Raw genomic sequence first — 13,304 nt, forward strand, 5'->3', positions numbered from 1 at the left:
CTGCACTCATTCAGACTTGCATGGTGTTTGTTGGTATGATGCATGCTCAGGACTTCATTCTGTCAAATCCTGATGGAGGTTCCCACAATCTAGAAATGAAGCAGCTTTTAAAGGACATCTTAAATTGACAAAAGCACTCTCTTACATTGCAAAACACTTGCATCCCATCAGAAAGCAAAACACACATAAACCCAAAGAGTTTTTTAAAAATGGTGGGAAATCTCTTTTGAAGAAAGCCTCCCAGGCAGGCTCACAAGGGGCACCTGCAGGCACCTGCAGCTTCACCCTGCAGCTTCACTGATGCACCCTGGGCATTGGAATTGAAAAGCTTCCATGAAATTTCTAGCAAGCAAGCTGACAAAAATGTAGAGTAAAAGGTTAAACAAAAAACAGACTCTGGAGAATCCCAGTTAGCTGTGCCTTGCTGGCAGCGCAAGGGAGTCAGATTCCTGCTTGGTTTGCCATCAGCAGCAGGCTCCACAGCTCCAGCTCAGCAAAACCACCATACAAGCCCAAATGTATGTTTTCAATATTAAGAAAACCATCACACTACTTAAAATGCCATCCTCCCCTGGCTGGACTCCCATCTTATACCATATTTTTTGGAACTCCCAACCAGCTGCCTACAAGGTGTCCTTTTTGCCTGACAGTTCACAAACCAGCACCTGGAAGGCAAACCAACTGCTACCCTACTTAATGGAGCAAGTTTTGGCTTGTTTGCCTTTAGTGCAACCCAATTCTCCAATTTTTACATGGTTTACACCAGGGCAGTTCTTATATTTTCACTGGCATTGAAGGAATGTATACAAAGAGAGAGGTTTAGATTGAAGTATACCACAAGCACTCTATGATTTTAAGAAAACATTAAAAAAACCCACAATATCATGAAAGCTGTATCTTACATTGGATTACCCAAATCAGTTCAATACTTCAAGAAGTCTAGTCCTCTTCATGACCAAGTCCCAGCTATTTTTGAATCACAGTCCTTTTCAACATTCTTTCCCCCAGGCAAAAAATCAAACCAGAACAAAACAAAACCAACCCAAACACACAGAGAACTGATGCACAGCAACACACTGAGGTTTGTACCCCTCAACAGTTCCACATCAGGCACATCTTCCTATTCATGAAACATAAGCTCCATTCACATTTTGAAATTGCTGCTACTCAAACTGCTCCAAAAACCAGGAGAACAAAAGGTGGCAAATTCTCACAGTTCTCTGCCTTGCTTGTAAATGTTTCCCAAGCCACAACTCCACATGCAAGCTTTTGAGCCTAAAACCCAAGAGACAAATAATTATGGAGAGGATGACTGCCAAAGTACCAAGAGAGGGCAGCAATAGAAAGTATCTGACAGCTGAGAACTAAGTGGTAGATATGCTATCTTTTTGTTGCACTGAATGGTGAAATCTCCTCCAGTGTTGTACAGGGGAGGGGTGACAGGGAATTCTGACAAGGAGAGCCATCCCAGCACCCGAGCTGTCAGAGGTTCACACCTGCAAGAAAAGTTGAGAAAGGATCACAAGATGTGGATTCCTCCCCTGGTGCTGTCCCACTGAGTTTACTTCCTCCAGGCCACAGGCTACATTGCATTTGACCTAGAACCAGCTACAGACAAGACAGATGGACCAGAGCCACCAGGGCTCTGTTTTGTCCTTTGCCTGTTGTGGGTATTGACCTGATAATCCTCCCAGCACAGACTTCTGCAGCTGTACAGAGCCCCACGGGCTGAGACCTATTATTTTAATACAAACACCTTTGATGTCCCACATGGAGACTAAGCTATCTTTTCTTACGTTTTCTTACCACAACTCAAATCCAGAGGCACGTGTACCCATGTACACTTTATGGAATCAGCCAGAATAGAAAGGATTTTGATTTTCCTGGATGGCTCAAACCAATCTGGCCACAAGTGAGCTGAGGCAAACCCTGGTGAATGACCCCCAAAACATCCACCAAGATGCTGTGTGCTCCATCAGGAGGAAACCTCAATCCCACAGTCTGCGGTAAAAAGCTCCTGTGTTAAAAGTACACAAAAAGCAAATAAATGCATCCTCAGCAACTTCAACACTGTGATGCCATGAAGGGTTCCAATTTTTTGCAGGTGGACCTGAGTAATTTGAAGAAAGGCAGCTCCCATGGCTCTGTGCAAGCTCTTGGTGCCCCAGCAGGAACAGCCCCAAGAGCTGCATGGAGGAACAAAGTGCCATGCAGCCTGGGGAGGTGCTGGGGAGGCATCCATGGGGACCACCTGTATGTGTGTCTGAGGATAGGTGAAGGGCTCACACAGCTGGGATGAACAAGGGGGAGGTAAAAAAAGAGCAAACCAGGAGTTCCAAAGAGAACAGCCACTGTGGGGAGTTTGGTAATGTAACAACCCACAGCAGCTCCCTCTGCAAACGCTTTACCTCAGTGAAATTTCACTGGATAGAATGCTGTTGCAGTTGTAGAAAGATTTATATCCAAATACTTTCAGTGGAAATACAATATGTGCAGTGAGTCTGTCTGCCTGTACCAGCTGTGTATCTCACAGAAAAGAAAACCCTCACGAAGAATGTGTACCCGTTCAAGGAGGACTAGATGCTGCTGCATAAGGAATAAAAAGACTACCACAAGTGGGCTTCACTGGGTTAATTTTCAGTTTATTTTAACCTTATAATGAAATGGACCTTTGACTTACTTTTTAGAGCAACAACTTTAGATATTACTAAATATTAAAGTTGCAGATGCCCTATCTGTGGATACTTGTAAGCTGGAAAGGGATTTGAGCAAGTGAAAAGCTATCCCTGCACATGGCAGGGAAGTTGGTCTAGAGGATCTTTAAAGGTTCCTTCTAACCCAAACCATTCTGTGGTTGGATAGCACTAATCTTGGAAAACAAAGGCTACAGAAAAAATACGGTATTAAAAAATTATGCTTGCAACATGACAACTGCTAGAATAACAAGACATGGAAGAAAACTTAAAAAAAAACCAACTTTGTCCTTTGAACACTGAAAGTGACCTGCAGGTGTCAATTGGCTCAAGAAATTCTGGAAACACTCTAAAAAAGACAGATAATCAAGCACTGCTACAGATAAACCTCCCTGGGATGTAATCTTTAATCCAGAAAGTTTTTCTGAAACATAGCATTTAAAGATCTATCAGATATATATATCATAATTTGTAAACAGGACAACAGATTTGCAGATTTCCTATGTTACTGAACCAAATGTTTAGAACAAGAGCAAGAGGGAGAATATATAAATGTGATGAAACCACAAATTGTTTAGGATACTGGGAAATATCTGAAATGCACAACATTTTCTCTTCCGCCTCCTTCTCAGCCAAGAAGGATTACAGTGAGAAGGCAAAATCAAGTACTTTTTAAGTGTTGAAATGTTCAAGGACAGGTTGGATGGGGCCTTCAGCAACCTGATCTAATGGTTGGTGTCCCTGCCCATGGCAGGAGAGTTGAAATGAGATGATCTTTGAGGTCCCTTCCAACCCAAGCCATTCTGTGATTCTATGATTGATTAATAGCCTAAGCAGGTTTTGTGGAAATACTGGAAGGGTAATAGTATAAAATTTTATATTTCACAGGTTTTAAGAGAAGATAAACTTAATATATATACTTTTTTTTTTAAGGGACAAGGTTAATCATATTTAAGAGGTGCAAGATTATGGGCTGCAACACTTGTCAGTTGAAATCCAGCCACCCTTAATGACCGATACTAATCAGATTTTACTATTTCTGTGACACACAAAGGATTTCAGCTCCTGCCTGAACAAAGCATATAGCTGAACAGAAAGAAAGAGGACTGATTCTCTTTTAGGATTTGCCCCCAGCTGTTTATAAGAAGAAAGCCTGGTTTGGGGAATATTTGAACCTACATTGGACACATTTTACATAAAAGTGAGGAACATTTCTATGGGTGGTAGAAGCCCCTAAGGTGGAACCCCTTAGGTTACTGCCTAAGGGAAGGTCACAGTTCACTCTGGGATGCAGGCAAGAGCTGTAGGGATTCAGGAGCAAGTGCTCCTGGGGGAGCTGGATGTGCTGCAGAAGGTGTGAAGGACAGGGGGATGGCAACAGCACAGTGTGATGCCCCTGGGAACCCCTGGGTTTGCAGCAGTTCCTCCACCTGGACTGCAGAGAGAGGGGACACAAGCCTCCATGAAGTTGGGCATCATTTCACTGCTGTTTGTGCACAGTGTTCTCCTCAGTATTTTTTTAATGAAAAAAATAAATACCAAAACATAATAAATACACTTCTCCAGTCTGCTCCAACCACTTTTCTTATATGAAAGCAACAGATTGTGCGAATACAAAGAAGAAAAGGTGTAACACTGTGAGAACAGGCTGCTCCCAAGAAATGACACTGCTTTTCAAACTTTTAGGAAGAAAAATGTTTTGCATTTTTTGTTCATTTTGTAAAATAGCAGCCCCTTACTCACTACATTTAGACACTACATTTGGGAGAGTGTGGGTCATGATGTAAGACACCAACGGGTGGGTTTTCTCACAAAAGATGCACAAAACACTGACCAGGTTATTTACTGATGCCCCTCCAGCTGAGGCAATCCCAAACTGGCATTGAACACAATGTTCCTGATTTCCAGAAGCACTAAGGAAGCCAAAAGCCCAGTGAACATCAATGGCCACATTGGGCTTTCAACACCTCCAGAAAGAAAAAAAAAACAAACCAAAAGCAACCACATCATATTCAGCCACAGTGAGTCCTACACAAAAGTTTTATGCAAGCAAGGGCAATTCAAATGGTCCAAATTAGCATCAGTCAAATGCACCCTTCCTATTGGATCAGGAAGTTCTGGATAAAGTGCCAGGACTCCACACAAGTCCTGGTTAGATGGTCACATCAGCCTCAGCACACCCAATGCCAAGGCAGCAGTTATGCAATGGCATAAACAAAACGTTGTATTCATGACGGACTGGATGGCCAGCTGACAAAGACTTCCTTTTTGTGACTTCTTTTTGAAGTATTTAATCTGAAATTTGTGCTATAAACCCCTTCTCCTGCACCACTGTCACCCATCAGGCATGGCCTGATCATACAACAACCTTTCTAAGCAAAGAAGTAGACAAACCTTGGAGTTTTGCACTGTTGTCACCTAGCAGCAAAATATCCAAGAAACATTTTCTTCTTTCCACTCCCCCTTTCCCAGCTGTTACATTCAGGACAAGACATTCTATACAGTCATAAAACATACATTTCACACCCTGTTGCAAGACTAACAAAGTGTGTACAAAGTGTTTCATATACTTCTTCATATAAGACACTTGAAAACATTCCTTTCTCTCTTTCCCACTTCCATCCCCATTCCAAGATTTATTTGACACCAACCCAGGGAAGTAAAAGTACAGGTTAAGCAAAAGTTACTAAGATACATATACGGGAGAAGCCATCAGCCTTTCAGTTTCATTTAAATATCAAAAGTTCACATAGGGAATGCATAGTCTAAAAAGTGAGTATGAGAATATGTATGCAAAAAGAAAGCTTTTTGGTGCCAATAATTCAGCTGGCTGGTTTGTTTCAGCCTTCAGAGCTGCAGAAGCAGCAGGAATCAGTACTTTAACATGCACTGAAAAGGGTGTTTGAAACTTCAAAAAAGCCTGATCTTCACTAAGCCAAGGAACAAACCAGTTAATAAGCATTTAGAAATTAAGGAATTAGGTGATGCGAATTAATTTAACAAAGTAGCAACCATAGGAATTCTGTCAGCTTCCTTTGCCTGAGTAATTAATTCTTTTATTTTTCTTTTTTTTTTTCTTCTTAATTAAAGCCAGAGACAGTGCCAGCATCAGTATGTGCATATTAACACATGGGCACACACTGATAGCTCTGCTTTAGCAGCTGCAACCTGTGAGCAGTAACAAGCCACTGGAAAACTGGACCAAAGATACAGCCGTATTTTTCCTATCTTTTTGTTTTCCCCAAACCTCACAACTTTCATTGCTGCTTAATTCATTTGAGTCTCCTGTTGATTGAAAGGAAAGCTCACAGGAAGCAGCCCATGCTAAAAGGCCCACACTCAAAAGGATGGGAATGCTGAAATGTGTGTGTTGACCACCGAGTGACCCATGTGTAGGATGAGTCCTTCTCAAACCAGGGCCCCACTTCTGCTCACGTTAACACACTCACACAAGTGCTCCCCTCCCCAGAAGCTTGGGAACAGAAGCTGCCACTTCCCATCCATTCCCTCCATGGTGAAGACCCCCAAGCTCCAGGAGGGAAAGGCTCGCCACCTTATCCCGGCATCCCCCCCCCAGGATTCCTCAATTTTCACGCCGAAACGCACCTGGCACACAGGGATACTCAACACCTCCCACCTGGAAAAGGCACGAGCAGCCCCCTCCCTGTCCCCGAGGTGATTCCCCCTCTCCCGAACCGCTCATCGCCCCCGGGAAAAACCTGAACCGCTTCCCGAAGGAACCCGCGTTTGGGGCAGAGGGGCTGAGCGGGACCCTCCGCCCCGCTCCACCTTAAGGGTGAAGCCACCTTCGGGGCGAAACCGAGTCACCGACCGGGGACTCAAAGCCCCACGGGGGGACCCAGGGCCTCATCCTGGTCCGACTCCCCAAAAGGCCGCCCCTGCCTCCGGCGCAGCCCCCCCATCATCGCCGCTTCATCAGCTTTAAGCGGGACCGGAGGAACAGGCAGAAACACCACGGGCGGCTGTCTACAAACCTCCCCCAAGAAACTACCGCTCCAGGATTCTGTAGTAGTACTCTTACTCATTTATTCTTAAAAGAAGGTCGCGCTTCAGAGATGGCGAGGTCCCATTTCCTCTCCCTTCCTCATCTCCCACCACCACCACCTTCCCCGGGCTCTCCCTGCCGGCCCGGAGCTCCCCAGCTCCCGCCGAGTTTCTGTGGCAGTAGCCCGGCCCGAGGGGGGCGAAGGGGCGGCCGCCCCCGGCTCGCTCCTCCGGGGCGCTCAACAAACTACGGGGACCCCCACCCACCCCGGGGGCTGCCCCGCACCTGCCCCCCTCCCACCCTGCCCACGGCCGCGGTCCCGGAGTGGGGGCTCCCCCGCAGCCCGGCTGGCTTACCCATGGCTGGCTCTCGTCGCCCGGGCGGTATAGGGGGAGGAGGAGGGCAGGGGCTCGCTCTGCCGTGCCTCGCCGGGCTGGCCTGAGCTGGGCTGGAGTGCGCCGGGCTGGGCGGGAGGCTCGGCGGAGGGTAGCGGCGGCAGCTCTCACACTGCCGGGCTCCGCTCGCCTCCGGCGGCTGCGGCGCGGAAAGAAGGGGGCGGGGACGGCCCCGCCTGCCTGCACCGCCCGAGGGGCTCCCGGCCCGCCCGGCTCAGCCCTCACGGTCCGGCCCGGTCCGGCCCGGCCCGCCGCGGGGCAGGGGTGGCGGAGCGCCGCCCTGCGGCCTGGAGGGGGGGGTCCCGGCGGAGGGCAGAGGCTCAAGCGGCTCCCAGAAGGAGCTTCCCGGGCGGGCCCTAGCAGGACCCCGGCCGCTCTCCGCTTCAGGAGCTTGCCCGGGACACGGGGCGAAGGGCACCCCTGACCTTCAGAAATGAACGCTGCTTACTGTTTGTCTGTGGCAATGGGAAGGGCACTGAGTGCCCGAACATAACATTGTTTCATTGATGTGTGTGTTCGTGTTCCAACAACGCGACTCTTACCTTCGCAGCCTCCCCTGCACCTACGGCCGCCGCGGTGCAGCGTTACATACATAGCACTGCGGTAGCTGCCACTTCGGTGCTGTTCCGGCACACAACCTGGCGTGACTGCGCTTGCTGTGTTCTTTAAACACTGTGCGAAATGCATCGCTTTGGGGCAAACCAGAGGAGGGGACCCCGAAGTAGCAGACTGAGGGCTTATGCGTGGCTTCTCCACCAGGAGCTTACCCGTAAAACCCCTTCATACCAAGACACGTTGAAGGCAATAGTAATTGTGTTGTGCAGGGGTATGCCATTGCAGATCATAGAATCACAGTTTTTCCAGGGTTCGAAGGGACCTTTAAGATCCTATGAGGTGGGGCTGTTCAGTCTGGAGAAGAGGAGGCTCAGAGGAGACCTCATCACTCTCTACAACTCCCTGAAAGGAGGGGGTAGCCAGGGGGGGGTTGGTCTCTTTTCCCAGGCAACCCTCAGCAAGACAAGAGGGCACGGTCTCAAGTTGTGCCAAGGAAGGTTTAGGTTGGATATTAGAAAGAATTTCTTTACCGAGAGGGTGATCAGACATTGGAATGGGCTGCCCCGGAAAGTGGTGGATTCTCCGTCCCTGGAGGCATTCAAAAAGAGACTGGATGTGGCACTCAGTGCCATGGGCTGGTAACTGCAGCGGTAGTGGATCAAGGGTTGGACTTGATGATCTCAGAGGTCCCTTCCAACCCAGCCAATTCTATGATTCTGTGATTCTATGATATAGTTCCAACACCCCCTGCCATGGGCAGGGACACCTCCTACCAGATCAGGTTGCTCAGAGCCCTGTCCAGCCTGGCCTTAAAAACTTCCAGGGGTGGGGCTTCCACAACCTCTCTGGGCAACCTGTTCCAGTGTCTCACCACCCTCATGGTGAAGAACTTCCTAAATGCAGACAATGCGTATAGAAGAGAGCCTCAACACTGGCTTTTTCACTTTAGTGGCTTTTCTAAGTTAGATTTCTACCATGAGAGCGACTTGATTGCTTCCGCTGCAAAGGCCATCTCTTTAGTCATGATAAATGCACCTGCAGTGCCTAATATCCATCAAATTTTGCTGGTTTACATTAACTGGATTCTTGGCATGCATTTCCTTTGCCTTTGTCACAACAAAAGCACCCTACTTTTCTGTTATTTACATAAAGTATAAGAATGTATTTCATCTTCTTCCACAATTGTTAACAAACTGATCTATTACATTAGGTACTCATATTATTCCCTGTAAATAAGATCAATTACTTTAGAACATATCTATAGAACACAGAGTGACAAAAGTGTAAACACTTCCTTTCAGTGAAATTTGTTTATACTTCACAATTTCAAGCCCCTGCTCCCCAAGTAGGTGAGTGTCTGCACCCACATATGAAGTTGTAGTGTTAAAACTGTGGGGTTTTTTCCATTGAAAGAAAAATCCAAGTCTCTTGGGCCAAAATCATCCAAGGCTTTCACATAGATTAGGGAACATACACATTTTCCTGGTAAGGACTGTGGGTCCAACACCATGCTAGCACTGCAGAATCAGAGAGTAAATGCCTGTTCTCTAGGAGGTAGTAAGTGGATTGATTAAGCCATTTTTTAAAGATAGGGGAAAAAAATTAACAAAAGGTGATCACTAGCAAGCTGTTTCCAGTCCCCACTGGGAATTAAAGTTGACAAGCTACATACCTTTGAAAAATTAGAATTATTATGGAAATAGCACATAACCCTTAACTAGAGTGGCACTAAATAGCACTGAAATATGGTAGGAACTGAAGGCAAATGGTAAAAGCACCATGCTGTGTGCTAATGAAGGTATAAATTAATTTTATTTTTTTAATAAATTCTTCAGTTAAATTTATGTTCTGCAGACCTCTTGCAGCATACTGTTTGACTAATATTGGGATCAGCTGAAAAATATGTCCCTGATGCTGACTGTGTTTGCAGCTATGGGTAACGTGAACTGTTGAAATCTGTGGGACTGGTTGCTCAAGAGAAGTTGGTCAACACGGTCAGTGCTGTCTGGACTGAGTTTACATACTTACACCAAATGATGGGGTAAACATTCCTATGATAATGTAGAAGGAGGTGTCCATATTAACACATATGCAGTAAGATGACTCATTGTCCTTTATTATCTTTCTCTTATCCTCAGATCCTCAGGTCATTTTTCTCTCCAAAGAGTAAAGCAAAGAACAGCTGTCCAAATATTGGCTATAGCTCAACAGTCAATGGAGATTTCCACTCACAGAGATACTGAGTCTCTCACAAGTGAAGAGAGAAGTTGACAGGTCTGATGTCATCAGTTATGTTTCATTAAGTGAAACTACATTACAGTACTCAAACGAGGTAAAGAAGGCAGGAATACATAGCTGGAATTTCTAGTAGGAAGAGAAACCAATGGATTTCTTTTCAGAATTAAGGTGTCTAGAGATACGGGTACTTCCCAAGTTTGGGGAAGGCTTATGACTGGATTCTGGTCCATGCTCTTACTCCTTTATCTAGTAAAAAGCAGAAAGGATAAAGGCTGAAGTGTGCAGCAATTCAGTGAGTCTAAGCTGAATGGCTCCTTGGCTGCTCTAGCTGGTAGCAGTTAGGGTGGTGCTAAAGGCCAGCTATCAATCATGCTGGAAACCTGATTGATGAAGACAGGTTTGACATCAAGGTATTATAAAACCACCTAGTGCCAAGAGAAGGTGGGAGTTAGAATTCTGCCAGGTGCTCAAAGCCTTTTCCATAGTTTGGGGTAACAACCTGCAAACATTTCTCTATTTGTAGTGGTACCCTAATACTAGTGTGATGATGCCAGGTATTTCAAGAAACACTTTCACTCCCTATAGCAATATACTTGCTGTCTCTCCTAAGCTGACCTGAGATGGTGTGTTCTTCCTGAGAGATGATTTAAAGGGGACATCTGATCTGCAGAAGAAAGCTGAAGATAAGCTTCAATATCAAGAGCATTCAGTGAGAGGTAAAATGCAACTGTAGGGCCTCATCAGTTGTGACTGAGGGCAACGTTTCAGTATGAAACACTCTATTTACCTGTACATTTCATCTTTTCTGGCAATCAGTGATGAAACACGTTTTGAAAGCAAATGAAGGCTGCTTGCATATAGTGGTTTGTTTGTTTTGTTTTGTTTTTTTCAGTTTACCAAGCTCCATCTGTCTTCCTATTTCTTCACTGGACACCATTTTCTTTGTGGATGGAACAGCGTGGTAGTTGCAGCTACCTGTTTGCTCATTGCTGTTTTCCACTTCTGCTGTCTTTCCTCAGGCTGTCTAACTAGACAGATTACCCTAGATATAGAAACTTTCCCAATTAAGAACAGATTCAAAGGTAGTGCTTCTGCTTAATGCTTTAGCTCTGACTAAACATTTAGTCAGGTTAGAGACGGTGGTTTAATAAAAACACGTTCTAGTGGGGACACCTTCTTTGGTGGGATTTTAGCTCATGATTTGAGCTCATGTTCTGTCCTACCATGGCTGTATGTAAGTCCCCTGCCCCTGGCTAATAGTGAAGCTAAGGTGATTAGTGAATTAGTGAAGCTAAGCTAACTGAGAATATAACTTCTGATGATTGTGTGGGCAGTGCCAACGTGTAAAAGTCACTGCAGGTTTCCAGAGGATTAGAGTGTTTAGAGTGTCACTCCTATGCTTCATTTTGAAAAAAAAACGTGAATCTCCAAAACCTTATAAAATCATAAACCAGCCTCCCTTTCAATGTTAACATGAATGTATTTTGGATTTAAAGGAATCAGAAATGATAAAATCTGACTTTAGTTGGAGTGAGTGTTCTCTGTGGCCTTTCTCAAGGGGGATTTTCCATCCCCTCTGTCTCGAGCTTCTGTGACTCCATATACAGTAGAGGCACGCAGGGTTTCTTTCTCTCCTATGTGATCTTCTCTTCAAAGCCATATTACAGAGGCCATGGATGTTAAAGAGAAACAAGATGACAATTGGATCACTTTGTACTGTCATCTATGTGCAAAGAAGAGGTGACCTTCCCATGTTTTGAACTCAGCATCTTGGTGTAGATTAAGGAGAGTGACTCATGCTCTCCTATGTCATTTGTACCTTTTATGTGAAGCTGATTGGCATTGAACTCCAACTGCTGCTACCAAAACTGTATCTCAGTGCTCAGTGTGAAGAGATGTTTGCAAAGTCCATCCAGCAAAATGCTGAACAAAAATGCTCACATCATTGGTCCTTTGTGCTCTGTGGGTAAGGAGAGAAAGGAAAAGATAAAAAATGAGAAGTTATTTGATAGTTTAGCCAGCATGTAGGTACTCCTGCTGGAATTTAACATTCAGGTATGATAGTGTAAGGAACAAATACACTTCAAAATCAAAACCAGTTTCTTATTACCAAGTAGGTTGTGTTTCTAGCAAGTGTTTCTCAATATGTAAATATGAGCAGTGATTGCTTTAGAATAGATATAATTATACATTCAACAGAATGCATAATTTTTCCCAATGAACCAGTTAATTTTATCTGAAAATTAGTGATTATCATTTTGCTGTTAATTACAGAGTACTAAATACATCTACAGTGTTAAAGATAGATTAATCCCTGTTTCATATATCTCAAGTCACTTGTGGAGTAAGCAATGTCACTGTGATTTTAAAGAGACAAAAAATCTTGATTAGAAGATATCATTGAAAAAGAGGGATTATGTTTAGATTAGGACCTCTGGCAACTAAAGAATAGTTTTTCATTTAGCTCTACATGAGGGACCTTACCCAAAGAACAGTATTTTACACTCACGTAAATGCAAGGCCATTCTGTGAGCATCCATGAGGGATCTGGGTTTGTGGAGAGATGAAAAGGAGGAGAATAACAATAGCTGTTTTTATTCTGGACACACACACTTGCCTCTGTGTCTTCCTCTCCCTCCATGCCATGTAGGTAAACCTGCACTTGGTACCATGTAGGAGGTAAAGTGAGGTCTGAAAAAGGGTGGATGGTCTCAGTAAAGCATTATACGTAGCAGAAAGCTTGTGAGTGAAAGAGTAAACTAACATCTCTAAAAATGGATGCATGATACACAGAAAAAAAGTTGGTATGACAGTTCCTTTCATGAGTAGCCCACCTCATTTCATCTGCCCCTATGGATCCATGAAATGTGGGTGAGAAAAGCGATGGAGGGATAAGTCTTCCCTCCTGCTATGCCAGTCACAATAAAAGGATCCTGGTGAAGACGTCTTCCCACAACCCTAATTCTTAAACATTTAGGCTCAAAAACTTGAGTTTGGTCAGAGATGATAGGTTCAGTCTAGCAGGCATGGCTGTAAAGATTTACTGAAGTGCTTCATGAAGTTCTTGTTATATTGTGGGCTAGGATCTTGTGGGCTGGAGAGTCCAGCCTGTCTTTTGGAGGAACTGGCTCAAATGTATGGATTATCCAACATTTTCATCCGCACCAGTGGAGAGAACTGAATGTGGAATAATTTGCAAATGAAGAAACCAGACAGGGGCAAAATGCATACCCAAGGTTCATTAGTATTCAACTTCAGAGCAACTTCTGTGGGACATATGTATTCATCGCAATATCCTGAAAGTAATTGTATACATATGTATGTTAGCCCCACCCTCCAGTAGTATCAACAGACTTATCCTAAGTTTTATGTTGAGTTGCAAATTAAGGGAATAGACTGTATTTTAAGAGTGTTGAA

The 13,304-nt window shown here is 44.7% G+C and overlaps 1 protein-coding gene across 5 annotated transcripts in view; it reads right to left on the reverse strand.

The window, feature by feature from the left end:
* Positions 1-7,527, reverse strand: part of GPM6B (glycoprotein M6B) — a 106,789-nt gene extending 99,262 nt beyond the window's left edge. Inside the window, exon 1 of one of the 5 annotated variants that reach the window (XM_071748290.1) lies at positions 7,056-7,527. In XM_071748290.1, the coding sequence (XP_071604391.1) occupies positions 7,056-7,059 (4 nt within the window). In that variant the 5' untranslated portion in view covers positions 7,060-7,527. The remainder of the gene's footprint in view (positions 1-7,055) is intronic. The other 4 variants (XM_071748320.1, XM_071748272.1, XM_071748262.1 and 1 more) reach the window with 4 other exon arrangements.
* Between the last annotated feature and the right edge of the window lie 5,777 nt (positions 7,528-13,304).

This window comes from Heliangelus exortis, chromosome 1, assembly GCF_036169615.1.
Source record: "Heliangelus exortis chromosome 1, bHelExo1.hap1, whole genome shotgun sequence".
In the NCBI taxonomy this organism is placed as follows: Eukaryota; Metazoa; Chordata; class Aves; order Apodiformes; family Trochilidae; genus Heliangelus; species Heliangelus exortis.